General features: G+C 35.0%; 3 protein-coding genes across 6 annotated transcripts; 2 read left to right on the top strand and 1 right to left on the bottom strand.

The window, feature by feature from the left end:
• Positions 1–350: 350 nt before the first annotated feature.
• LOC114372227 (putative E3 ubiquitin-protein ligase LIN-1) lies at positions 351–8,390 on the top strand. 2 transcript variants are annotated; one of them, XM_028329692.1, is made up of 17 exons: positions 351–773; positions 1,440–2,377; positions 2,542–2,599; positions 2,704–3,072; positions 3,193–3,278; positions 3,409–4,674; positions 5,130–5,274; positions 5,366–5,623; positions 5,712–6,021; positions 6,105–6,229; positions 6,324–6,443; positions 6,534–6,659; positions 7,004–7,126; positions 7,212–7,322; positions 7,513–7,656; positions 7,755–8,003; positions 8,096–8,390. In XM_028329692.1, the coding sequence occupies exons 2-17, from the start codon at positions 1,440–1,442 to the stop codon at positions 8,111–8,113; spliced, it is 4,446 nt and encodes a 1,481-aa protein (XP_028185493.1). In that variant the 5' UTR covers positions 351–773; the 3' UTR covers positions 8,114–8,390. The 2 variants fall into 2 exon arrangements, with proteins under 2 accessions (XP_028185493.1, XP_028185492.1); XM_028329691.1 differs by having other exon boundaries at positions 351–720.
• Positions 8,391–10,000: 1,610 nt separating this feature from the next.
• Positions 10,001–12,845, bottom strand: LOC114369873 (mitochondrial uncoupling protein 3-like). 3 transcript variants are annotated; one of them, XM_028327138.1, is made up of 3 exons: positions 12,710–12,845; positions 11,671–12,160; positions 10,001–10,742 (listed from the first exon to the last, which is right to left on the bottom strand). In XM_028327138.1, exons 2-3 carry the CDS (start codon positions 12,043–12,045, stop codon positions 10,200–10,202), a joined length of 918 nt encoding a protein of 305 aa, XP_028182939.1. In that variant the 5' UTR covers positions 12,046–12,160; positions 12,710–12,845; the 3' UTR covers positions 10,001–10,199. The 3 variants fall into 3 exon arrangements, with proteins under 3 accessions (XP_028182939.1, XP_028182941.1, XP_028182940.1); XM_028327140.1 differs by having other exon boundaries at positions 12,755–12,834; XM_028327139.1 differs by having other exon boundaries at positions 12,714–12,834.
• Positions 12,846–14,286: 1,441 nt separating this feature from the next.
• LOC114369681 (nuclear pore complex protein NUP1-like) lies at positions 14,287–21,384 on the top strand. Its single transcript, XM_028326925.1, has 9 exons — positions 14,287–14,706; positions 15,188–15,234; positions 15,356–15,483; positions 16,175–16,370; positions 16,467–16,769; positions 16,847–16,933; positions 17,025–17,735; positions 17,984–18,621; positions 19,352–21,384. Exons 1-9 carry the CDS (start codon positions 14,454–14,456, stop codon positions 20,853–20,855), a joined length of 3,867 nt encoding a protein of 1,288 aa, XP_028182726.1. The 5' UTR covers positions 14,287–14,453; the 3' UTR covers positions 20,856–21,384.
• Positions 21,385–27,046: the final 5,662 nt, after the last annotated feature.

Genomic DNA, 27,046 nt, shown 5'->3' on the forward strand with positions numbered 1-27,046 from the left:
TAAATGAGTTAGATTAGCTGCATTTGATTTCTATTAATGTGTGATATTGACACCGCAAACATTGCTTTTTCACTAACCAAAAGAGGAAAACAGTCAAAAGAGCTTCGAATCCACGTTCCCCATCCCACCGAAAGCAGGAATAAACAGGAGAGTATTTTGGACATTAATGGGGTGTTGGTTTTGATCCGTCCTAAGGCTAAGAGAATTGTTTGTTTCACAACTTCAAGCATGTCAAGTTAAAACCCAAAGGCCAAGGTGTGTCACGGTAATACGTGACCAATCACATTGTCAATAATTAAAGCATATAATATACACGTACCTTAACCTTTGAACATTATAATAATACTACGTGCCTTGGTCCAATGCCGGCATAGCTACTTCCAACCTTGCATCATAGTCTTCCTCTGAATTTTCTTCTTGTTTTTGGTGGAAAAATTCTCCCCTATATGGCTTCAACATGTTGGCCCATTCGTTATGTCCATAGAAAGCTTCTTCTTTGATCAAAACTGAAGTCAAAGCCTATTGTATTGTCAAATACAGCTTTTGGTTTCATCAGAGTTAATTTGAGGTGTTCAACGGTGCAGTGCAACCACACGTGTTAACTTCTCTTTGTGCACCACCATCACCTGCTAGAACATCCATAACACCCTCTCACTCACGTGCCAAGCTGGAAAATCTGTAGTGGTTGAAGAAAAGAAGGGACGGAGAAACTTAAATAAGGTCAAAGGCTTAATCTATTTGGAAAATCCTAATCTGGAGTGATCATATTCAGGGTCATGCTTTGTTTCTTGTTCCCTTTTAGATTCTGACTTGATATGTAGTTATATACTTATTGATATTCAAACTGTTGGGTTAAGTTTGTTAGGTATATATAAATACTTTTTTGCTCTTTGCTTAGTTGGTCAACTTACTTGCACAAGTGCTGATTGTTTCCAATAGGGATAGATTATTCAACGCTGTATGAGAAAAGTGCTTGATTCAAAAGGATAGTAGAAACGTTAACTGCATTTTCTTAATCATTTGCCTTGAGGGATTCATCATTCATGTCAGCACACATTAATCTTGACCATTCTTTAGTTCTTGTCAATTGTCACGCTTAAAATGATTTATGCTTTGACTTTGAAATAGTGCCTTAGGTTAAATTTTTTTACATAATTTGCAAATCAAGTTGGTGGTTAAAACCCTGGTGTACCTAGAAGGCTAGAAGAGTTTAGTGTGTTTCCTAAATGATGGTTTATGATGAATATTGACTTCACCTTATAGGTTCTTTGCTTTATATTTTTCCCTTCAATTGTTTGGTTGCAATATGAAATCTTCTTAGACTGATCTTGTACTTTCCAACTCTCTACAGATTATGGATTTGGTTCTTTGTATATTAATTTTTCATGTTTTTTGATAAAGTTCTATTAAGCTTTCTTTATTGTGATTGCACCTGACAGATGGCAGGAAACTTCAGATTCACAATGGACCAGAAGGATATTGTTAGATTCTTGACTACAACTATTGATAGTTTCATTCAAGATAGGTTAATCAACAAAGAACAAAGAACCCAACACAAAGAACAGTGTGCAGAGAGGTTGGCAGCTGAAGATGGAAGTTGTGACAAGGACACTGAGGTGGAATACTCTGATCAAGCAGTATTAGCAAATCTGGATTGGGGTATTGAAGCCCTTGAAGAAGCTATCAATACCTATAACATGGAAACTAAGCTTGCAAGGCTAGATTATGCCGAAAAAATGCTGCAAGTGTGTGCAATGTTGAATCCTAAGCAAAAGACTGCTGGAGTGCCAAACTACTACCTCTCAGCTTGGGCACACCTAAATCTATCCTACCTATGGAAGTTGAGGAACAATGTTCAAAATTGTGTTTTCCATGCTCTTGAGATGTTCATTGTTGATCCCTTTTTCTCGCGGATTGATTTTGCTCCTGAACTCTGGAAAAACCTGTTTCTTCCACACATGAGCTCAATTGTGGGGTGGTATTCAGAAGAGAGGCATAGGCTTATGATGGAAGTGATACCTGACTCTTCTGATTTGTCCTTTACAGCTGACTTTGATCAATTTTTCAATGAGTCTTTGGTATTTTCTATGAGGCCACATCAATTAGACAAGTTGCAAAAGATGGAGCAGCTCTATGGAGAATCCTTGGATGAGAACACACGACTATACGCAAAATATTATAAGGATTGCATGAATTCTGATTCCACTTCAGGCAAGAAGGTGGCTCCTATGTTGCCTATTGCTGAGCCACCAATGACTCCTATGCATGAGTTGAGCCGGTCTGTTCCTGATTTTGTAAAATTTGGTCCTATTTTGCCCAAGAGTGCTGGCTTTTCTTTGACACCAAGATCTAAAGATGGTGTAAATGAAACAATCAGGTTAGAGTTCATACACATAAATTTTAGATTCTTTGAATCTGTGTTCACATGTGTGTTTGTGTTTTGTATGTGTTCTACAATTCAGTACCAAAAGGTTTGTTATATTGGTTTATATCATTTGAGACTCATAATACCTGTACTTTCTGGATGCTGAATTTCAACAGAGATAATTCAACTTCCAGCCATTCAAAGGTGGAGAAATCATCCATATGGGGTGCTAAGGTGATACAAAGATATCTATATGCTTGTTTTTAATAATATAGTTTGAGGTACATGAATTTGGAGTGGCATTGTGTATAGGCCTTATGATAAATTATCACATGCAGGAGAGTATCGTGAAAGAGAATGAGAATGAAGAGGATTTAGATTCTGAGCTTGATGATGCTTCAATGGATTCAGATAACAAAAACAATATTTTCTCGCCAGAAATGAAGATGGTCAAGGATGAGGATATCGAAGCAATGGCGCCTCTATCAAACCAGAAGAATCAATTTCATTCTCCTGATATCTTCTCTCCCTTGGGTTCCCCAAGAACTGGACCAAATAATTCATCTACAAATCCTGATACAAACAGTAAAAGAGAACCCAAGTATCTTCGCTTACTGTCTACTCGTTTGAGGGACTCAACTATTTCTGATCATCTATCTCTGGACATGAGCAAAGATCATATATTAAACTCTGATAACGAAGTAATGGTATGCCAGATAAGATCTCTATAATCCCATTTGTTATTTATTACTCGTAACTATTTTATTATTGCCAAGTGTAATGGCTATTGCTCAAGTTCAACTATGTAATGTTTCTTTGTAATATAGGCTTTGAAGAATACTCAGAGGAAAAACAATAACCAAACACTCAGTATGAATGATGACAATGAGAATAGCCAAGGACTAAATGACAGGTAATCATCATTTCTGGTATTTTTTTATATACTCTAGGATGCTCTTATAGTTCTTATGCTAATCTTTGGGCTTCTGACAAGTAAAATACATCATTTCACTCCTGTTGTTCAAATATGTTTGAGTTGCCAGTTCCCTTTGTGAAAGTGACGAGGGAAATCAAAGCTGCATTTCGCTGCCGAAATTGATGATTGGATCAAAACCACCCAAAGACTTTGTTTGCCCAATCACAGGTCAGATATTTTGTGATCCTGTCACCCTTGAAACTGGCCAGACCTATGAAAGAAAAGCAATTCAAGAGTGGCTCAGAACCGGAAACACAACATGCCCCATTACGCGGCAGCCTCTATCTGCAAATACGTTGCCCAAAACAAACTATGTTTTGAAGAGATTGATAACATCATGGAAAGAACAGAATCCTGAGCTAGCGCAAGAATTCTCGAATGCTAACACGCCAAGGGGTTCTTCTTGTTCTCCATCTGCAAAAGACTTCTCAATGCTCTCCACTACACAAAGAATAACTGATTCACCAAGTCTTAAGGGCAAAGAAAATTACATTAGACAAAGGAGCAACAGATTTATGCGTGTCGCAACATCTCCAACTAGTGTGCTGACTCAAGCTGCAGTTGAAACAATTATGAATTCCTTGAAACCTTACATTTCAAGTCTTTGTACATCAGAAAACTTGCACGAATGTGAAGAAGCTGTATTGGAAATAGCAAGATTATGGAAAGATTCAAAGACTGACCCTCAGATTCATGCTTATTTATCAAAGCCAACTATCATAAGTGGTTTGATGGAAATACTTTCAGCTTCTCTGAATAGAGAAGTTTTAAGAACATCAATTTATATTCTTTCTGAGCTAATCTTTATAGATGAAAGAGTTGGAGAAACGCTTAACAGTGTAGATTCTGACTTTGATTGCTTGGCTACTCTACTTAAGAATGGTTTGGCTGAGGCTGCTCTTCTTATTTACCAACTAAGGCCAGTTTTTGCTCAGCTTTCTGCGCATGAACTTATACCATCTCTTGTGGAAGTGATTCGGAACAAAAATGAGGGGTCAGATGATTTTCAGTTAGTTTTAGACCCCAGAGATGCTGCCATAGCAATTCTTGAGCAAATTTTAATAGGAGGGGATGAATATAGCAGGTCCCTTAATGCTTTGAGTGTTGTTTCTGAAAATGGTATTCCAGCCTTAGTGAAGTATTTGGAGAGGATGGAAGGAAGGAGGTCTGTTGTTTCCATACTTTTGTGTTGTATGCAAGCTGAAAAAGGTTGCAAGAGCTTGATAGCAAACAAAATTGAATTGTCTCCTGTTCTTGAATTATTTCATGCTGGAAACGATAGTGTGAGAGGCATCTGTGTGGAGTTTCTCTCAGAATTGGTTCAATTGAATAGGTAAGCTAGCAGCTTGCTTATCACAAACCAAACCTTCTTTTCCATTCAGTTATTTTCTCTCAAATGAAATATTCATTGATCTGCCATTATTTTTATCTTGTTCAATATTTTGGATATGCATAACTAGAGTCTAGTTCCTTGATGCTATCTGTTAGAAAACAATAGACACCATATTCTTGTGCTTTTAGAAGTATCACACATATGTTTACACTAAACTGGAGAAACTAAAGCAACAATAATATCATTGTTTTTTTACCAATATTAACTCAGAAGGTGGGATAGGTGCAGATTTTTCATAGTATTCAGCAAAGGTTTACCTAAATGTTTTCCTCATAAACACTCCCCACATTCTAATTTACAGTAGTTCGTCTTTGTTATATTAAACTGTTTTTTGCAGTGCTAATTATCTTCCATCAGCAATTATAGTATTTATTATTATTTGTATGGCATTATAGAAGGACAGTCTGCAACCAGATATTACAGACAATCAAGGATGAAGGAGCATTTAGTACGATGCATACATTTCTTGTGTATCTTCAGATGGCTCCAATGGAACATCAGCTTGCTGTTGCCAGTCTTCTTCTTCAGATTGATCTTCTGGTTAGCCTTTTGAGACCAATTTATTGTTACTAAAATGTAATTTACGCTCCCCTGTTTCCTTACTATATTTTTGTTCTTGTCAAACCTTCAGGTTGAGCCACGAAAGATGAGCATTTACAGGGAAGAAGCTGTAGAGACACTAATTGAAGCACTTTGGCAAAAGGATTTCTCAAATACTCAAATGAAGGCTTTCGATGCTTTAATATTTCTTATTGGACACGTAACTTTGTCGGGAAAGTCATATACTGAAGCTTGGTTGCTCAAGATTGCAGGATTTGAGCAACCTTACAATGCTTTAATTAAGGCGGAGCAGTTGGGGCAGTATGACAATGATTCAATGGAAACAATGGTTTGGGGCTATGTGGCATTTTGATTAATGTTTGGGTTTAGTTGATAATTGATTTCTCTCCTTACTAACACCAATTTTTGTTATGTAGGAGGATGAAAAAAATGCTATGAACTCTTGGCAGAGAAGGGTAGCTTTTGTACTTTGCAATCATGAAAATGGTTCAATATTCCAAGCTTTGGAAGAATGCCTAAGGAGTAATTCCTTAAAGATGGCAAAATCTTGCCTTGTTCTTGTCACATGGCTCACACACATGCTCTCTACTTTTCCTGATACCGGCATAAAGGATGTTGCTCGCAAATCCTTGCTTGATGAGCTTATAAATGTCCTGCAGTCATCCAAGAACCTGGAGGAAAAGATCCTAGCTACCCTAGCTTTGAAAAATTTCATAAATGATCCAAGTAGGTTTATTTATAATAGTTGTATACAATATCTTTGAGTTTTATACAAAGGAGTACTAAATTGGAAATTGTCAATGGTTCAGTTGCTCAAGAAGCACTTAGAGCTTATGCTAAAAGCATCTACAGAATCATGAGGAAGCTGAAGAAATATTCAACAGTAGCTGCTGATATTATGAAAACCTTACTAAACTTAAACTCCGTTGATGTGGTGAGTACTGAGTAGAATTGTAATTTGGGATGTGATTCATTTCATGTAATATATCTGTTTAGAAAAATAACTATTTTAATTCTCTATTTTATAGACAGAGTTGTGGAGTTGTAAAGAAGTTGTTGAGTTAGATTTGAGCTCAAATGGAGAGGTGCTTTGTTTGCTTTATATGAATGGTCAGGTCTTGAGTGGACACTCTGATGGAACTATCAAGGTAGAGTGTCCTAACAATTAGAAGCAGTGTGGTTGTGTGCCTATTTCCCACTATTTGTCTTAACAGTACCACTTTGTGTCTTCCTACTAGGTATGGGATGCAAGAAAGAGAATACCAAGAGTGATTCAAGAAACTCATGAGCACACAAAAGCTGTAACATCTCTTTGTTCTTCAGATGATAGGCTATACAGTGGTTCCTTAGACAAAACCATCCGGGTAACCTATCTTGCTATGTCACAAGAAAATTTGGACTGATACTTGGTTAGCCAATATTTTATTTTGTTGTGCATACGAATTAAAATTGTTGCCAAGATTTGAGGTGATGTGGCTTTTTTTTTTATGTTTACATCTCTCATCATTAGTTGATTTCAAACTTGATAAACAGCTCAGATTAAGTTATCATGTACTCTACAATGATTGAAAACAGTAGAAGAGTGATGTTATTAACATCTTGCATGAACAGATTTGGATGATTAATTACTTCTTGCATCTTTTTGTTGATCCTCTAGCATAATTATGGTATTGAATATGCACCACTGAATAATACTTCTTATGTACAGGTTTGGACAGTCAAACCAGATGAGATTAAATGCATAGATGTTCATGACGTTAAGGAGCCAGTGTATGAGCTGACGGTCAATGCCAAATTGGCATGCTATGTATCTCAAGGAAGTGGAGTTAAGGCAAGCTTAATATGTTGCTTGAACATCTCAAATACAAATGTAGTTCCATCACAAGATAAAATTAATAAAATTTGAGATGTTACAGGTTTTTAATTGGTCAGAGGCTCCAAAGCTCATCAATTTCAACAAATATGTGAAATGCCTTGCTGGTGCTGGAGACAAACTGTATTGTGGCTGCTCTGGTTACAGCATCCAGGTAAACATCTTTATACATTGCTTTATATTCTTGTAGTTTCTTTACCTAATAAACCAACCAACAAAGAGTGCTAAAGCATTTTGATCCACATGTTCTTTCCATCTATAAAGCATGCCACTCAACTACACATGCAAAAAGTTCTCTAGAAATTATTGTCCATCTTAAAAACTATGGGGGTGAATAATGGCAGGAGGTTGACTTGTCCAAAAACACATCCAATTCATTCTTCTCCGGTACAAGGAAGTTGTTGGGAAAACAAACCATACACTCCCTTCGAATTCATGACGGTTTCCTCTTTGCTTGTGGTTCTTCTGTTGATGCAAATGCAGGAAAGGTAAATGGCAATTCTAGTTCTATATCAAAGTTGTTGTCATTCATTATAGATATGCATCCTTGCTTGCTGAACTGATATTTCCTTCAATTGATGTAAAGATATTTTCACTTTCCTCCAAAATGGTGGTGGGATCACTCTCCACTGGACTTGACATCCATCGCATAGCCATCAACAGTGACTTCATATTTGCTGGCACAAAATTTGGCACCATTGAGGTTTGGCTAAAAGATAAGCTCACCCGGGTTGCTTCAATCAAAATGGCTGGTGGTCACACAAAGATCACATCATTAGTATCAGATGCAGATGGTATGATGCTTTTTGTTGGTTCCTCTGATGGCAAGATCCAGGTTAGGCCATGATCATTAGAACACTTATGATATCATAAAACTAAGTCGTTTCTTTCACACTAACTCATTTCCTCCATGGATTTTTGATGCAGGTTTGGGCTTTGGATTAAGCATAGTACATGGACAAGTATAATATCCCTTTTTCCACATGTAAATGAATTGTTGATGAGTTCTTCCTATTTGGGATCCTAACAGATTTTATAGGTTTGTTAGTTAAAGAGAGTTGTTTGTTAGATTATATTATACAAATAAGATCTTCTATATCCATGGTCCATGGAACATGTACAAATTGAATTGAATTGTAGTAAGTAAAACTTCAACTTGCTCAAGCATCTAGTAGTTGTTAATCCAACTATGAAATGAAAATCAGACAATTTTAAAGTAAAAGTTTAATAGGAGATCTATGCAGCCTAAAGCTATCAGACTATTCCTCGGTTACGGACAAAGTCACATCTAAATCTCCTCAGCCTTAGTCTTGCATATACAAAGAGACTATTTTCAAATTCGAACCCATGAACAACCAGTCAGCAAGGCACAACTTTACTATCATTTTATTTGTACCTTATTAAATATAATAAATATTTAATTGCATTTTTTATTTTAGGCCAATTTTACTCCTAACAAATTAATTTAACATATTTTATCTTTAATTTTTAAGAAATTTGTGAATTTTACCTTTCATCATTTATTTATTAATAAGCACAAAGATTGGAGGTAAAATTTTCCAAAAAATTAGAGGTAAAATTTTCCAAAAAATAAAAAAGTTTGGTGCAAAATTTGCCTTAAAAAAAAGTTAGATAAAAAAAATGCAATTATGTTAGAAATAAAATGACGGACAATAAAATTCACAAATTTCTTAAAAATTAAAAGTAAAATGCATCAAATTCTTTTGTTGAAGATATCATTTATCAAAATGTGGGAATAAAAAATTGCAATTAAACCTATAATAAACATAAAATGGGAACTAAATAGTTACTACTGCATTTGTTTCTAATTTAATGTCGTCTATTTGTTTCCCGGCTTTATGGTTTGCTAGATGTCTTCTCAAACCATTGAAACTAGATTTGAGTCTAACACTGTCCCAAGTTGAAACCAACAAATAAGGTATTCAAAAATGCCTTTTTTTCAACTATTATTTTTACAGAAATTTTGTAAATTAAAAAATAGAAAAATTGTCCTCTCATTTCTCCGTTATTTAACTCTGTATTTTATACGAGAAAAGGTTATAAAACTGTTTTACTACTATAGTTTTTTTTTTATAAAAATGCCCTAGCCACTAAATGAATTGGTGTTTGTTCAAACGTCAAACCCAATAAATGGGTAGGATGCATTTCAAGTGTATTTATGTCAACTTACCGATTGCTAGTATGGGGAAGTGAATTTAACCAGTTAATTACATAACTTATATTTTCTTTTTCAATCAAAACAGGGACTAAGATTTCATCTTTAGCCCACTGCCTTTTTCCTCCCTTCGTTGGTTTTTCTCCACTAGTGTTGTCTTGATCAAATAATAAATAGGAAAAACTTCCAATTTAAATTCGATCAATTTAACTGTTTAAAGTAGGTTGCATAAAACCAAATATCTATAAATCACATCACCTAATATATATAAAATAATCAAATGCGAAAACATACTTTTTTAAAAGCAATCGTTGATTAGGTCAGTTGATTAAGCCAAACAATTCCCCGGATTTTGGCTGGTTTGTTCCAATTCTAAGTTATTTAACCTCATTAGCATACCACCAAACTATAATTTCATAACAGGCATGCAGAACATATAGTTTGGTTTGAATTTGACAACACCGTTCACTACGAATAATCAAGACCAAAACACCCTACCGTCAACTTTGAGACTTTAGAAGATGAAATGAAAATCTGAATACTTTCTACGCTTTGGAATTTCATCCAAAACATTCATTTTATATTCTAAAATTTCAAAGTTGAGTAAGGATTTAAATAGAAAAAGAAAAACTCCTAAGAAGATAATTCACATTAAATAATCTGCAGTAAAACACAGGTAGTATAATATAATCTTCTTAGGAAAGAGTAATGTAGTTTATCTCAAAAAAGTATACACTGAGCTAAAAGTTGAGAAAAATATAAATCTGGGTGTTAGTACCCTGTAGGCTGTGACTTGTGAATTTATTATGGATGAATGAGTGCTAGTATAAATAAATAAATAAATAAAATGTTATATTAGAAAGAAGAGAGCCCTGCAAATTTCCTGAACTTCTCATAGGAAACCCAGAACACAAATTGCCATGGGCCAAGCCTTGCCCATGTTGGGAAGAATCCTTTCCACAATGCTCTTATTCCTTCAACTTTAATTGTCTTCACCAAGCAATCATAAGAGCTATTATATAAGACTTTCCCTTCCTTTTTAGCTGCCTGATTCATCATTCTAGTCTTCACAACATCAGCCGGGCAGCTCAAAGACGTTGCCGCTAAACCTGACATGATGGAAGCAAAAGTGTGGGCAAAAACATTGTCATCAGCTATCCTACTTCTAATAACAAATTGTTTAGCATGATCATAACAGGCTAATTCTCCCATGTTCACTAAGAAGGCTCTTTGGATATTAGGAAAAACACCCTTCCACAATCCTTGAAATCCTTCAGCACGAACAATTTTGTTTAGAGCATCAAATGGCCCCGAATACCGGGGTTGAAGACCTTGGCTCACCCTTTGGCCATCAGCTTGCATCCTCACCTTGACAAGATCAGCTGGGCTGGCTATAACCTGTAATAACAAGAGCAAACAGCAGAATATTATAATTTTGAAAGAAAAATATCATTAAATTTGAGCGGTAAATTAAACTTTATGGCTAAAACAAGGATTTTTCCCAAAAATATATCATTGTAAAAATGCAATTTATCATCATGCTAAGCATATATAACTCTTTCTTTTTATTTGACCTTTGTCTATCCTTTATATCTAATGGATACTTTTATTCTTGTACTTCTATCTCTCCAGCATGCGACACAGTGGAAATTGTGAAAGCATCTCTACTAGTTCAATATGTGAATTCCTACACCTTTCTAAAAGGTTGTTAGTTGTCTAAGCTCTTTGGTTTGTTTGTGGGTTTGGTACTAGTGACAAGCTTTAAGCTTGAGGCGAGTGTCACTGTGTCAGTATATTATAACAAAGGCAAACCACAAACACACACAAGCCCCCCCATACCGGTTGAATAACTTAGACCAGGATCACGACAATCGATTAGGATTGAATGCAGATGTTATGTATAGAACTGAATACTACAGTCTACTTCCCTTTTTGGTTAACCCATCTAGTAAGATAAACATTAGTCAAAACAACAAAACCCTTGCTATGGCAAATCAATCAATAATGCAAAACTGAGAACTGATTTAAAGGCCATATATCATATATGCTTTACTATTTTCATAAAATCTTGCAGATGTTATTCTTGGGAGCAAAAATCTCTCTTCTTGAACCCCTCAACATCAGAATTAAAAATCAAAAGGCTGTAACTTTTTTATTTTTACCTCCAGTCTGACTCTTAGACCTTTTATCCTTTAATTATTATCTTCAGGCTCAACATTTTCAATTGGAAGGTACAAAAAATTCCAATTACAAATATACACTGAGAGAAATGACTATAATAACAAGAGTTATGCAGAAATACACAACACAACCACAAAGTTCTCACCTGAGCCAAGACACCAGAGATTCCACCAACTACAGCCTTGCCAACGATAGAGAACGAAGCATTATCAACAGAAACAACATTTCTCAGGTTCTCATACCCAACAATTCGAATAGGCGAGTAGAACATGTGTCTAATAATTGCTGGTGACAGGCCACTGTAAAGGCCAAGGGCACCTTGTTCACGAATAATGCCCAAGCCTACTCGAAATGCACTAGTGGGGTGACTCGAGGAAAGTGACTCGCCATGGAGTTGGAGCCTGGTCTTGATCAAATCTATGGGGAAAGTTGTGGTCTCAGCCACCATAGCTGACAGTGATGTTAGAAAGGCCTTAGTGTGAGTAATATCAACTCCACCATGTTGATAGCCTGATTTCATGGGTACATTCAAGAAAGACCTAACTCACCACCAAAAGATATGCAAGGCTGTTTGTTCTTCTAAGACAATCAAGGAAACCAGGAACTGGTATGATGTCTTTTGGCTGCAATGATTCCTACACATTGAGAAGTGTTACACCTATCAAAAACCCAATCGCCAACAAAATTCACATTACTATGCTACAACAAATAAAATAGTTATGTTTGTTTCCCACATGTACCCTTTCTTGAAGGCAATTCTATTCGAGATAAGGAAGAACACTGAATACGGATTCAAATCTTAGTTCATCACGTTACGGAAAACTAACCCCTTTTACTAGAGCCAACTCCCCATTAGTTATGTTGATGCTTATAGACGAATGAGGACTAACAAGAACTATGAAACTGTAAAATTGTTATCAATTGAGATCTATGAACTAAGCAAACGAGAATTGCTGGGGAAAATTATGTATCCTCATCCACATTAGTAAGGAAGAACTTGAACCAAATGAGATACAAAAAGCTTCTATGTTCTAATAAGAATTTGGGTTTGATCCTTCAAGGGATTTAACTTATAATAACATTGCATTGCTTAGAAAAGTTCAGATCTTTCTGTCTTAATTGCATAAGAACGCTGAAGTAAGGATTTTTATCAACGACCAAACCACAGAACAATCACAACGTACCTACCCATCAGGCATCATGGATTCCACGATTAGATTCAAAATTACCTCGGCCATTTGGAGCAGTCGATGATGACACACTGACACGGTTCAGTTTATCCGAACCTGTTCTATCCGCACCGAGAAAATTCATAAGTAATTGGAATAAATATATGTACACCAATAAAAATAATAATAGTTATGTAATTAGTATTTTGGAATCACGGCATAAATAGTAATTTTTTTATATGATGTTGACGATAATTATAATTTATATTGAATAAGTATTTTTAAATTTATAAAGTGTAGTTTTGTAAAAAAAAATTGTATTATAATAAATAATTTAAATTTATGATATGAGATTATTTTTAAACTAAAATAAATAGGTGCTGAAGAATTACAAATATACATTTTTGTAAAGATAAGAGATTGATAGTTTAAGAGAAAAGAATATTAGTTTAAGATAATTTTTAAGGCGAGTTTAAGATAATTAAGAGACATACTTTTTTGTTCACTGCGAGGGTGTGTAAGATGTATCTACGTGGAGAAAAAAGATAATGCTAAAAATATTTAATTGAAAAAATGAGAATAAATGTTTACGTTTAGAAACAACAATGGAGGACTGACCATATAACAAATGATGAGCATTTGAGTAAATTGAATTTTTTTTTCATTTATCACGATCTTCGTCTTTATTTCCATTTATCATTTCACAACTTTTAGAATACGGGTGTAAAATAAGTTAAGTCAGATCAGGTTTTGAAAGATCTGAGTCTAATCTAATCTACGCTGGTGGCCTGATTGTCTTTTTTAAAGTATTTTTCACGATAAATATTTAATTAATATCTTATGGAGTAAGAACGTAATAGAAAAGTTAAAGAAAGAGGAAAGTCAATAAAAATAATAGTATATATTGGTACTAAAAAGATAATATAAATATATATATATATATAGGCCGGCCTATCAGATTTATAAGGTTTTTTAATAAGCCTGACATAATAGACTTTTAAAAAAGTCTAAGCCTAATATTTTAATTAAACAGGCTAGTGTATGCTGATCTGATCTATTTCCACCCTATTTTAGACTTATGGGTATTTTGTTGACTATTTAAAGGATAGGAAAGAGTTATTTTTTAATTAAATTGGGAAAAGTTTTAACAACCAAATAACAAGAGATGATTAGAATAGGATTTTGAGACTTCAACTTTTCCATCTAAGCATTCATAGGACAACAATGCAAGACATTGCATCATGGATGTGATTTATATTGATTCTTTATATAGAAAAATAACTGGGATTTGAAAGTGTAAAAGTCGTTTAATCAGAATTTATATGTTTTGTAAATTTATTGATTTTTTTATAAAAAATATTAATATATTTAATTCTTTATATAATACTTTAACGATTTAACATTAATTTTAAGAGATTAATTACTTGTCTTGAATAACTTTAATTGAATTGATTCTATTTATACATTGATGTATTGATTCTTCTTCTTCTTTTTATGCTTAAAAATCTATTGATTTTTTTTTTGTTAAAAAAAAATAATCCTGGTTATTTTTGTTTTCTTTTTTATTTTTCCTTACCAAGTATAGTAGTATCTTGCAGTGCAGTGTGTACTGTAGCGTACACCCTTGTTCTTTTACTCTCTCTACGCTTAAAACCCTAACTCGCAGTGCCTTCGATTTTCTCTTTCCCTCTTCGAAGCACCGATTCACCGAACGAACGCACACACGCACACACATACACTCTCCCTCAGTGTTAGTGTGATGGCGACGGAAGAGAAAGAGAAGGGATACGAAGGGGGAGCAGGAGGGAAGTTTCGGAAACGCCCCTTCCGCAGCAGGATCCAAACGACGCCGTACGATCGGCCCCCAACGTCCCTCCGAAACCCTAGCAGGAAGAACAACAATGGTTGGTTGTCGAAGCTGGTGGATCCCGCTCAGAGGCTCATCACTTACAGCGCTCACTCTCTCTTCTCCTCGCTTTTCCGCAAGCGCCTTCCTCCACCACCTTCTTCAGGTTCCCACTTCTTCGCCTTAATTATTATTCTTGTTATTGGCATTGTTTTTTAGGGTTTATTACGTGGGAATTGTTCAGTGCAAGCTTCAGTTGCCCGCATTATGCTAATTACTTATCAATTAATGTCACTTTCGTCTGGAGATATAAAGTTGGTCTAGTGGTGAAGGAATAAGGGAAGGGGAGAAAGGTCGCGGGTTCAAACCCCGCTAACAAGAACTAACAATACTAATAAATAACATTTGCCGATTAAAAAAAACTTTCGTGAGTGTCTTCATTTTTTAAAGCACAAGGCGGTAGTTAGATGATTGTTATTGTGGAGTTATAAGGTTGGCATGTGGTTAAAAAGAGAAGTGGGATAGAGGTTGTGGTTCGAATCCCTCCCACTAACTTTCTAACAAAAACTAACATTTGCCGATAAAAAATAAAAGATTATTATTATTATTATTACTTATCACTTATCAATTTTGTTCTTTGGGCACAGAGACGGAACAGGAAGCGAGGAACAATCATCTGGAAGATGCCGTCTTTGTAAGTATGCATATTCCCTGTCTGTTGTGGAGCATTGGAGCTGCAATGTTCTGTTTTGGTTGGTGAAATAGTTTTGCTGTTCTCATCATTTTGCTTTGTCGTTTTCTTACTTCTGAAACAGGTTACAAACAACAATTCCTCTGGCACACAGCAAGGACCTGTTGGCGGAAGTGATGCTCAAATTAATTGTTCTGACGGGGGTGGATTAACTGAACTTGAGAAACTATTAAAGCAGAAGACTTTCACCAGGCATGTTTTGTTTGTGTTAGAAATAGTATATGTACCTCATGTTTATATTAGATTTGCACATGTATGTTTGTTTTGTTTCAAGACACACAATTACCCAAATCATAACATGGTATTGGTAGTCTAGGCTTTAACCCCTTCTCCAGTGTGCCTCCTATTGCTCCTCCCAGTGCCAAGGAGGATACATAACAGATAAGTGTGCTGAACAATGCAGCAAGTTCTTTATGCAGACCAAGGTAATGCTAAAATTATTTGCTACTTTGATGTTGACTAGGCAGGAGAATCACTGTCTGATAGACAATCCACTTCAAGGTATTGTGGTGTTCTTGGAGGTAACTTGATTTCATGGAGAAGTAAGAAGTAGAATGCTGGGCCATGGCTGCAGTAATATGTGAAATCAAATGGCTTAAGCAATTAGCCAATTACTTAAAATATCTAAAACTAGGAGATGTTAGGGGAGATCAAATTAGTGTGACAACCAAGCTGCTCATCACATTGCCTCTAATCCAGTTTTTCATATATCTATAGTTGCTTTTTTGAAATTTACACTTACATAAGTTTCAAAGTTTTATGAACTTAATGTTGCAATCAATTTGACTTATTCATATCGTCCATAACCAGTTCATGCCATTCTGAGTTACTTCGATAATAGTATACCTCTTGTGATAGTTTTTTTTTGTATGTTTTTCCACAGATCTGAGATTGATCATTTGACAGCACTTATGCGTTCAAGAACTGTCAATGCACCTGTCAAGGAAGAAGTAAAGGGGACAGAAATGGTTCCCTCAGAACCAATGTTGCTGAGTGGAATAAAGGAATATCCCAAAACACCTGCACTAGAAAATGGAACTAAAAATGGTCTTGTTGTAACCCCACATGTTGCTTCAAGTGTACAAGAACTTGCCTTCATAGTCATCCTTTACATATTGTTTGAATTACTGTTCTTTGTGCTCTATCTCACGTGTATTGCTTTGTAATGTCCCTAGTTTCCTGTTGAGGATGTTGCTTCACCTGCGGAGCTTGCAAAGTCTTACATGGGGAGCAGGCCTTCCAAGGTATCCTCTTCAATTTTAGGCATGCAAACTCTTGCACTCAGGGAGGATCCAACTCTTGTAAACAGTGAAAACGTTCCTCTGAAATCCCCTATTATGTCCATTGTGCCAAGGGCTACTAGACATGCTGCAGTTCATGAAAATGGTTTTGTGACCTCAAGATCTCGTGGCAGATCTGCAATATATAATATGGCTCGAACACCATATGCCAGAATTTATCCAACATCCACTCTCAAGGTTGCTTTTTTCCTGAATGACATTTTGGATCATAGTGTTTCTAGGATTAAATTTCTAATTTGGTTTGTGTTTTACAGGGTGGGGGGTGTGCTGTTGAAGGTGAGCCATCATCTTCAAGTCAGTTTGCATTGAATCATGACGTGCGTTCAGGATCTAAACTAGGGGTACAAGTACTTGTGAGCTATATGTCCTGTCTTCCAGTGTTAATTATAGATATGTTACTAGAATTGTGTTGTGTTTTTCTTATTTTTGCAGTCTGTAAAACGTAGAAGTTCAGTATTGGATAATGATATAGGATCTGGTGGTCCTTTTCGGCAAATTCGTCAGAAGTCTAATATTCTATATTCTAAAGGCTCATGCTCACCTATTTCTGGTAGCTCTTCATCTGTTGCTAGGAGCGGAATGGTTATGGATGCTGCTCTGCAACCCTTGTCTTCCATGCAGAAGTCTGCAAAAGAAAATGTGGATGGCATTATACCTAGTTCGAGCTTACCCTCTTTACCCTCAAAATCCAGTGAAGTGGCCTCAAAAATACTACATCAACTTGATAAGTTGGTTTCTCCAAAAGAAAAATCATCTGAATTAAGGCTACCAATTGTGAATGGTAATTCACCAACAAAGTTGTCGCCTTCCATGTTACGTGGACAGGCACTTAGAAGCATGGAAATGGTAGATTCGTCAAAATTGCTAGACGGTGTACATGGTAATAAATTAGATGGCCCATTTGGAAATTTTTCAGCTAGTGCTCAAAATCAGAAGTCAAATTCTCAGAGAGATAAAGTTGAAAATGGTCCATTGAAGCTTGTTGCTCCTTCCACTGGATTAATTCCACTTGTAACAGCTGTGGATGCTACAAACCCAAGGAATCAAGTCTTGTATAGTGCAAAATCTGGGGATTCTTTTGTGATAAAATCTGTTTCTGACCCTCCACCAAAGAAGAGGGCATTCCATATGAGTGCACATGAGGTATGGGATTTTTTATAGCTATCCATTTAACTGGTTTCTGTAGTTGTCATGATTTTAAATGTTATTTTTAATATTTGGGTATGTGGAATGTTTTACATTACCAAACTAAGCAAAGCGAAAATAACCACATTACTATCCTTGTAAGCTTCTTGCTTACAGCAATCTGTTGCTTCATTTACAGCAATTTGTTTCTTTGATCTTATTGAAATAGTTGTATTTAATTTGTTTCTTGTCTCCTCTTATAAAAGGATTGTCTGGATCTGGATGATGATGCTTATCTAAATGGAGCTGTCTCTTCTTTTTCTCCTGTTGAGAAAGAAATGACAAGCTCCACTGCTGTGATGGGGAAAACTACTTCTGGTATTGAAGCAATTGCACTGGAGAATCCATCGGCATTATCTGTAATAATGCCACCTAAAAGTTCTATAGTAGATGGTGAGGCTCATGTTGGGACTGCCGATGAGTCTAGGGTTGGTGAGAAAGTTGATGCATCTACCTCTATGACATCATCTATCCTTGATCCAACCTTCAAGCCATTTACAGCAGCTACACAAACAAGTTTTGGTTTTGACAAGCCTGCTTCACCAAATGGATCAATTGTTAAACCTTCCTTTACTTTTGGGGATAAAGTGATTTCGTTGACAGAGTTTATGGCTCCTGGTGCTCCATCAAAGGACATAACCAAATCTGGTCCAATATTTGGATTGGAAAAAGTTGTTTCATCAAAGGAGCCTGTTGCTGATGCTCCATTGGTGGACTTTGGCTCCAACAAAAATGTTAACAAGGTTCCATCAACGCCATTTACTGCTGCATCATCAGTTGTTGGTGAATCCCCTTTTCTGAAATTTGGTGCTTCTTTTGACTCGAAGCTGGGAAGTTCAATTAGGTTAGTCTATATAATTTATTGTGGTTTTGAAAAACCTCAACACAATGCTTTACACATCTAGGTTGTCTTTGTCCATTCTGCATTTTGTTTACTTTTATTCATTTTTCTTCACCAACATGATGAGCAAATATTGTTGTTTCTTTATGCAATCCCTAGAAAGTCATCCCCACAGTTTTGATAAACCTCAACACAATTCTTTAAACATCAGTGATAGCTGATAACACCTTTTGTTTTGACTGTGGGAATGACTTTCTATTTGATGAGTAAATATTCTAGCCAATATACTGAATTTCTTTGGTTTTCCTTGAAATAATATTCTAGCCAATATACCGTGAATTATAATATGATGACAAGACAGTATAATGAAAGCTGGGACAGAAATACAGGAAGAGCTATTGCTCCCAGCCTTGGAGGAAACTCTAAGGCCCAAGGCTGACCTAGAAGATAGAAAACTAGTACATGTACCCCTTATGTAAACCACACCCCTTTACATTAGATCCTTATTCTCCTTAACTTGCTTGCATCACATCACAATTCATTCCCCTTTCCAGCCTTAAACCAAGAGAATATTCTTGTTTGCTTTCTCTGTGATGTGTCATAATTACATTTTTTGCTCCCTTTTTGTGCATTGTACAAGTGAAATTGAATATAAATATTTAACATTGTATATTTTATGTTCAGTAAACTGTTACATTGATTCGTGTGCTAAGTGTGTTCCCTTCACATGCAGCTCTACTACTGTTGCTGGTGTGACTGGTTCTATGCCAAAAGTTCGTGAATCTGATAATGGCAATACTGAAACTAATAAAGATACTGGATCTTCTGTTAGGGCATCAGAACTAGCTATTACATCTGCTGCATCAACATTGTTGACATCATCCAAGAGTATATTCAATTTTGGCCACAATTCGAATCAAAATAACGGGTCTCTTCTTTCAAGCACTTCATTTTCTTCTTTTCCACCTCCTGTATCAAATAATTTTACCAGTCAGAATATATCTAGTTCATCATCTGCTGCCACAAGCAGTGGCATTAGTGCCACTGGAAATTCTACTAGCATGGCAACTATCTCACCTGCCACAATTGCATCTAGTAATAGTTGTTTCTCTACCCCAGTGGTGGCATCCTCATCGTCAGCAATTTCCTTTTTTAAATTTGGATCCTCTCCTGTCCAATCAGCAGGTTTACCTGTGTCATCTTCTGGTTCAGAACCACCAGAAACTAAAAGCAGACAGGATGCAGGAATCAGTGGTCTTAGCAGCACTGCATTTGGTGCTAGCAGTGGTATTTTTGGCTTCAGCTCTTCAGCAATGACAACTGTAAATAGCCAGTCTCAGAGTTCTGCCTTTGGTGCTAGCAGTGGTTCTGTGCTTGGTGCCCAGACTTCATTTACCAGTGGGTTTGCAACTTCTACTCAGACCCAGTCAGTCTCATTTGGTTCATCTGCATCATCCTCATCATTTGGGTTGACCGGGAACCCACCTTTTTCTTCGAGCAGGTCTTCATTTCCTTCGTCCAGCCCTACAGCAAGTGCAGCTTTTCCTTCTGGGAGTTCGATGTTTCCTTCTTCGAGTCCTGCCACAAATGTTTTCAATTCTGGCACATCTTTTGGACTTGACACGTCTGCTTCCTCTTCAGCTGTCAACTCTGTGAGCTCCAATAGTGGCCCAAGTTCTACTTTATTTGGATCTAGTTGGCAGCCCAGCAAGTCTCCATTTGGTTCTACATTTACTTCATCATCGTCATCTGGGTTTTCCTTCGGAGGAACATCCACTGTTTCTGTTACTTCTGCCAGTTCACCCTCGATGTTTTTATCAACCTCCAGTGCATCAACTCCTCAATTCTCATTCACTCCGGCAGCAGCCTCTACCTCCACGCAGCCTGCTTTTGGAAGTCCTAATCCTGCCTTCGCATTCGGTTCAGCTCCTGTTAATAATGGTGAGATGAGTATGGAGGACAGTATGGCTGAGGATACAGGTCTAGCAACTCCACCTGCGACTGCTGTATACAGTCAGCAACCTGCCCCAGTTCAATCAAATTTTTTATTTGGAGCATCGACTCCATCAGGAGGCAGTCCTTTCCAGTTTGGTAGTCAACAGAATATTGCTCCACTGAACCCTTCTCCTTTTCAGGCTTCTGGCAGTCTAGGAGGGAGTTTCTCATTGGGCACAGGTGGAGGTGACAAATCTGCTAGAAGAATTGTGAAAGTTAAACATAAACCCCGCAAGAAGTAGGACCTAACAGCACAAGAAACAAGACCTAAAGAATTATGAAAATGGTTACCTTGTATCGTGCTGCAGGCGACACTTGTGCAACAAATAAATAAGCCCTTAAGAGTGATTGCCGGATATTACTGCTCGCATGACAGTCAGGACAAGGGGGTGCTATGCTAATCAGCATATGCAAGCTTGTCGTCAGTCTTCTTTTGCCTTCCATATTCAATAGAATACAAGGCTGAAGTTTATACCAATTTTGTATTAGTATGATATGAAGAAACATGACGTGCTGTACTACTAGTAATGGTTTTGGGTCACAGTCCATGATTTAGCCAGTTGTGATGATATGGTATTCACAAAGATCGCTGTATCCTCGTTACGTGTAATATAACCAGAATTAGAATCAATTTATAGCTTAGCTGGTTGTAACTTAAAAGTTCTAGCGAGCAATCTGTGAAATGATTATTTTTGTTTAGAAGTCGATAAAATTAGAAAACAGTGGGTGTAATATTTTTAGCAAAAGACGGAGCTCAAATTTTTTTCTGAATATATTCAAATCATGAACTGGTGCGGACGTTTACCTATACAAAAAATGTTTTACGCACATGTTTAATCTCTATTTATTTTTCAATTTAATCCCTAAATATTAAGGAATTTTCAATTTAGTCCAACAATTGTTTTCAGTTCAGTTCTCATTAGCTGTTATTTTCTGTTTGTTGAAATTGTGTCATGCAAAAGGCTATTTGTTCTCTATAAATAAACAGTTCCTTTTCAACTTATTCCCTATACACCATAATCACTTGGGCATGCAATTCTCATGATCTTAAAACAATCCACAGCAGGAGACAGTATTAAAATCAATTGCATGTAAAGAGACTAGTTTAAAAAGCTTTTTTGTATAGGAATCAAAATGAAAATGAATGTTATGAATAGGGACCGGAAACATATAACCTTTATACACAATTTTTTACCGTGTGGCGAGGGTATTTGATTCTCACTCAAGTGAATGAGGATGGAATAGGTTTAAGAACGAAGTTAGCACTGAGCTGCCTTTACCTCTCTTCCTTGACTTCTCCCACTTGATGAACGCAGGGTTCGTTCCCCATCATACTTATACTCAATACTCAATAGCATTGTGGGATCTACTACTGATTGCTTCTTCTCCATCAGTAAATGTTGGAACACACACCTCATTTTTCGTAAAATAAATTAAAAAGAATTTTATTTAAAAATAAATAAAATTTTAGGAAAATAATAAAATTTTTGTGATTAAATAAATAAGAAGAAATAGTTTTATTAATTAAAATAATTATTTAAAGATAATAAAATAAATATATGTTCTTAGAAAATAAAAAAAAATATTTTATTTATTCATTTGATAGAGAGTAAAATTGAGTTTCTTTTTATAAAATAAAATAAAAATAGAGTAAATAATAGGTTGAGAGTACCTAGTTATAAATAAAGACATATTAGGTCAGATTTTACATTTACTATACTCTCTTTCTTCATTTCAAATTTGTTTTCCCTTCTCATTCTCTCCAAACTCTTTTTTTTTCCCGCATACACTCAAAATTTGTTTTAGTAAAACTATCATTTTATACTCATTAATCGTTGGATCATCGTGAAATTTGAACACCAGGTTTGAAACTCATTTTAGCACATATGCACCGTTGGGATTTGCTAGATAATGTGTGTGGTGAGAAAAATATCCCTCGTACGGAGCTTTCTTTTTCCCACAAACATCCAAACCTGTTCCAATAAAACTACGATCCCAGACTCGTTAACCGTTGGATCATTGCCAAAATTTTACACCAAGTTTGAAACTTATTTTCACACATTCCCATCGTTGGGATTTATGAAATAGTGTCTGCGGTGAGAGAAATATCCCTCATAAATATCCCTCGCACGGAGACACTGAAATGAATGCTCCAATCCCTTGTCCTTCTTTTTAACACTTGGAAACCATAGCAAAACAACCTCAAGAAAAACTTGAGGAATCTTAAGGAACCGCTAGAGACGTTGCTATGACTGTCGAACTACACAAGTGAACCCGCTTAGAGGTCAGGGATGAGTTTATCGCAATTGGGGTTAGAATGAACATGTGTAGGGATCCTTAGATGATCAAATTGGAGTTTATTTTGAGATCTTTATTGTATTGTAATTCTTCTTGTATGATTATAAACAAGATTGTTGTGTTTGACAGACTAATTGATATCCTTATGCGAATTGGTTGATAAAATTGAGTGCTCTTGGTGTTTTCATGTTTTGGCATATGATTTTGATTACTTTGATTTTGATATGATTATGTGAAATTGTTTGAAGGATTTTACTCCTCATGTTGTGAGAAACATTTTTGTATAATTTGTTTGTGTTTTGGACAATATTTACTATATTAGTGTGATAAATTGTTATATTGGGATCATGAAATTGTGATTGAAATTGTGTGTAAGTGATAAATTGAATATATGATGAATTGTGAGATAATATGTTGCTTTAAGATTATAACATTGTTATTGAGATTGAGTTTAAATGTAAAGTTGAACATGTGTTAATTTGTAAGATACACGTAAACATGTGATGATAGATTGTAACATTATGAGATGTTAAATTGTGGGCATGGGATATAATTGTGAGTAAGTGTGTGGTTAATACTTGATGTAACAATACTTGCGTTTTGAGTTATGAATTAGACAATAATCCAACTGGTATTTACCTTGAGAAAATTGTTTATGCGCGAAGTGTTAAAAGGAAAGTGTAGGGTTCCAAGTTAGGAACCTGAAGTGTTAAATTGTGTCAAATGTGTTTGAAAACAAGTGTGAGGTCATAGGTATTATATAATTCATGAGTAGTGTCTACGTGTAGAAGTTGTTTTAGGGATTGGACCTAAATCAGGAAGGTGAGACTCTAACGGATTCTTCGGAATCTAGGCCTTGAGGGTAAATATACTCGATTTGTGTGCTCCTTTAAGCTTGTGTTAATCTCATATGATTGAAGCATTCTTGCGAAACAAAGTAACTCTGACTGGTCACTTTATGATTTTACTTAATGAGAGTGATCTGACATACACATTGTGTGATGTGTCTTGTTATGTACTTCTAAGCGCCCTAGTGTAGTTTTTCACTGACATGGTATCACATTGCATATGAGCTTGAGTCTTAGTATAGTTGTTGCATAACACCTGTGAATTATTTATTATGAAATTGACAAGTGTTGTTATGTCTTGACTTGAGTGTGTGATTCGTGTGTAATGTGATTGGTGATTGAAAAATGAATTTTAAATGATAAAGTGATGAAATGACATGGATTATATTAAATTGAGCTATGTTATAAATATTTTTATAATATATTTTGCTTATGTCTTTGTTTATTTATATTTTATTTAGAAATATGATAACTCACTCCCTACCTACGTGTTGTTTGTGTTTGGATTCTGTGATGATCCCGAACCTTGTGTTTGTGGGAGTAGATGACTAGGTGGATGACTTTAAAGAATCTCACGCTAAAGGACGCTGAGATATAGTGATATAATAGGATGTAACATTGGGGCATGAGTTTTTATTTTAATTACATAATGCTCCAAACATGTATTTTACTTTATTTTATCTTACCGTTTAACTTTATTTTGTAAACTTGGACAGCTTTATTTTGAGCTGGAGATGTTTTTAATAAATTTTATTTGATAACAATCAAGCGAATGTGACTTTTTTATCCACGTGAATTTGTTTAAGTAATTTGAATAAAATTTATTTAATTAAATTTCAAAATTTTATATATTTTTCTTAATTATATGTATGTCAGGATAGAAGGTGTCAATTCACAGCCATAGGCTAGCACTTCCATGTTGGGGCATGGTTTTCTTTTACCTTCATGATATTGATTCAATCTTGCCTTTAGATCCTTCCGGAGAAACTCTTCTTGCCGAGTTGCTTGTAGAGCTCTAAGTGAAGATAACTTCTGGTACTCGGTGTTTATCTCAAGGGTTCTCTACCACAACAATACACATTGAGTTTGAAATAATCAGATAATATACCAACAAGGAATTTTCAAACAAGCACAGCAATAAGGCTTGAACTGGATTAGTAATAATTTTTTTGTATCTAACTAGTGACTTGACCTATGTTCATTTCATCGACAAATGATATACACAGGAAAATCTTTCCATTTCTTGGTAGTAGGATATGTAATTATTTGTATAAAAATTTACTGCCACAAAAACAAGATTCACTGATAGTGGTGATATCACTGACAGAGTGGTGAAAACTGAAAGCTACCTCATTCAAAATTAACACCACCACAAAGTGCATGACTTTGTTCTCCATTCAATTCCGGAAACAAAACAGCAGTCAAGAGTAAGAAATATCAAAAAAAGAAGTCACACTGAAGTTTAAAAAACCATCAGGCAGTGAGAAGAAAAAGAATTCAATTTTATATAACGGGTCACCCAAATCTAGAGGTAAAAAGTGATTATAAGATGGAAAAATTCTAATGTCATTGATGTCAATGCAATATTGGCATCAATCATGAGATCGTACACAAGATTACCAGGACTGAACATAATATAAATGCAACAAAGTTATGGATTTGCTGTAAGACCATATAAAGAAGACTGATTCTAGGGTGGGAAAGCTGAACAAATTTGCCACCATGGTAAACAGATGATGACTGTATGATATATGAGACTACCGTGAGCATACTGCACTAGAGTAGATTACAAAATTATTAAAAAGCCAAATCTTTTTTAACTCCTTATAGTTTCAAGTGTCAGATAAATATTTTCTGTTCTTTATTCATAAAATAATATCATATAAAAAGGCATTCACTTTCCTGTTTTGGTTTTTTTAAGGTGTAATTAATTTATATATTAAACTAAACTTAATTGCTTAAACTGGCTACCGACTAACTGCAATGCATTTTATGAAGTAGTTGGGGTCAGTGAAGAGAAAGGTGGTGGTGGGATTGTGGGTGACACTAGCAGGGAATGGTGGGGTATTTGAGCTTGAAGAAACAGAGATGAGTACCGATGAAGGGAAATATATATATTATCCCATTCACTGCAAACACTCAACAATGGAATTATTTCATGATATGGGGAATTCTAATAGGTTTATGACTCTAATCCCTCAACATAAGCTAAATAGTAACAATTGGTTAATAAATTTTTCTTAATGTTAAGAAATTTTGTAAAATTACAGAGAGAGAGAGGATCACAGCTATAGGTTTCCTTACACTCAAATTTTCACTTATGAAACAGAGATTAATCAGTAAGAATCAATGAAAAGTAACAGAATTACCCCCAAAAAGGGTATGTCAGATTTGAATAATTGAAAATGGAAATAAATATAGATAACAGAACAACAACCTTGTGACATAATAAAAAAATAGTATTTTTTTTTTGCATTTAAATAAATAAAAGAGAATGTGAAAATAAATAAATTATATAAAAAGTGTAACAATAAAGACAAATTTACAAAAAAAAACATTTTTATTTTATTATTTTTCTTTATATGGAATTGTTTATTTTAAATTTTATAAATTATAAAAAGTTATTTAAAACTCATACAAACTAAAAAGAAAACCAATGTCTTCCCTTCCGTTTGTATGAACTTGAGGTGAAAATTGGTCCGAAATTTCTTATTATATATACATATAAAATGTGCATTTTTAATTAGAAAGCTCATGTTACATGTATTTTAATTTTCAGCATTGGTGATAGAATTTAATAGTAAATATTTATTCGTCTTATTGTTACATACAAAATATTCTCTCATATATGCACAATAGTGTTCTAAAAATCAGACCAAGTTAACTATTCTAACCATAAAATTAATAAAACAATCAAGTGTGTAATTCAAATAAACCACTAAAACACTTTTAAAAAATTAGTAAAAGAATAAAAAGTTTCCAAAATTAGCCAAAAATTAAAAAAAAATCAGTTTATAACATGCAAACAAAAAATGTTTGATACGATGCTATTGTGATTTTTGTCAAACAATTTAAAATATTTGTTATTTTTTTATTAAGATAATTTTTTTGTTAATAAATATTATTCGATATTATTGAAATTAAGATCTAAGTATTATGATGTAATTGATTACATTTGCATATTTACTTATTTTAATAATAATTTTTTTAGAGTTATTTTTTATTTTTATCATTCATTTTCTTATAATATATATATATATATATATATATTATTAAATAATTTTATG

Source organism: Glycine soja, chromosome 10, assembly GCF_004193775.1.
Source record: "Glycine soja cultivar W05 chromosome 10, ASM419377v2, whole genome shotgun sequence".
Lineage (NCBI taxonomy): Eukaryota > Viridiplantae > Streptophyta > Magnoliopsida > Fabales > Fabaceae > Glycine > Glycine soja.

Excerpts from the sequence above, each read along its gene's own strand:
- LOC114369681 (XM_028326925.1), top strand. The coding sequence starts at position 14,454 with ATGGCGACGGAAGAGAAAGAGAAGGGATACGAAGGGGGAGCAGGAGGG. Across the intron at positions 15,484-16,174 it reads AAGCAGAAGACTTTCACCAG|ATCTGAGATTGATCATTTGA; the intron begins GCATGTTTTGTT and ends GTTTTTCCACAG. Across the intron at positions 16,371-16,466 it reads CCCCACATGTTGCTTCAAGT|TTTCCTGTTGAGGATGTTGC; the intron begins GTACAAGAACTT and ends TAATGTCCCTAG.
- LOC114369873 (XM_028327138.1), bottom strand. The coding sequence starts at position 12,045 with ATGAAATCAGGCTATCAACATGGTGGAGTTGATATTACTCACACTAAG. Across the intron at positions 10,743-11,670 it reads TCTCTGGTGTCTTGGCTCAG|GTTATAGCCAGCCCAGCTGA; the intron begins GTGAGAACTTTG and ends TTGTTATTACAG.
- LOC114372227 (XM_028329692.1), top strand. The coding sequence starts at position 1,440 with ATGGCAGGAAACTTCAGATTCACAATGGACCAGAAGGATATTGTTAGA. Across the intron at positions 5,624-5,711 it reads ATGATTCAATGGAAACAATG|GAGGATGAAAAAAATGCTAT; the intron begins GTTTGGGGCTAT and ends TTTGTTATGTAG. Across the intron at positions 6,230-6,323 it reads ACTTAAACTCCGTTGATGTG|ACAGAGTTGTGGAGTTGTAA; the intron begins GTGAGTACTGAG and ends TCTATTTTATAG.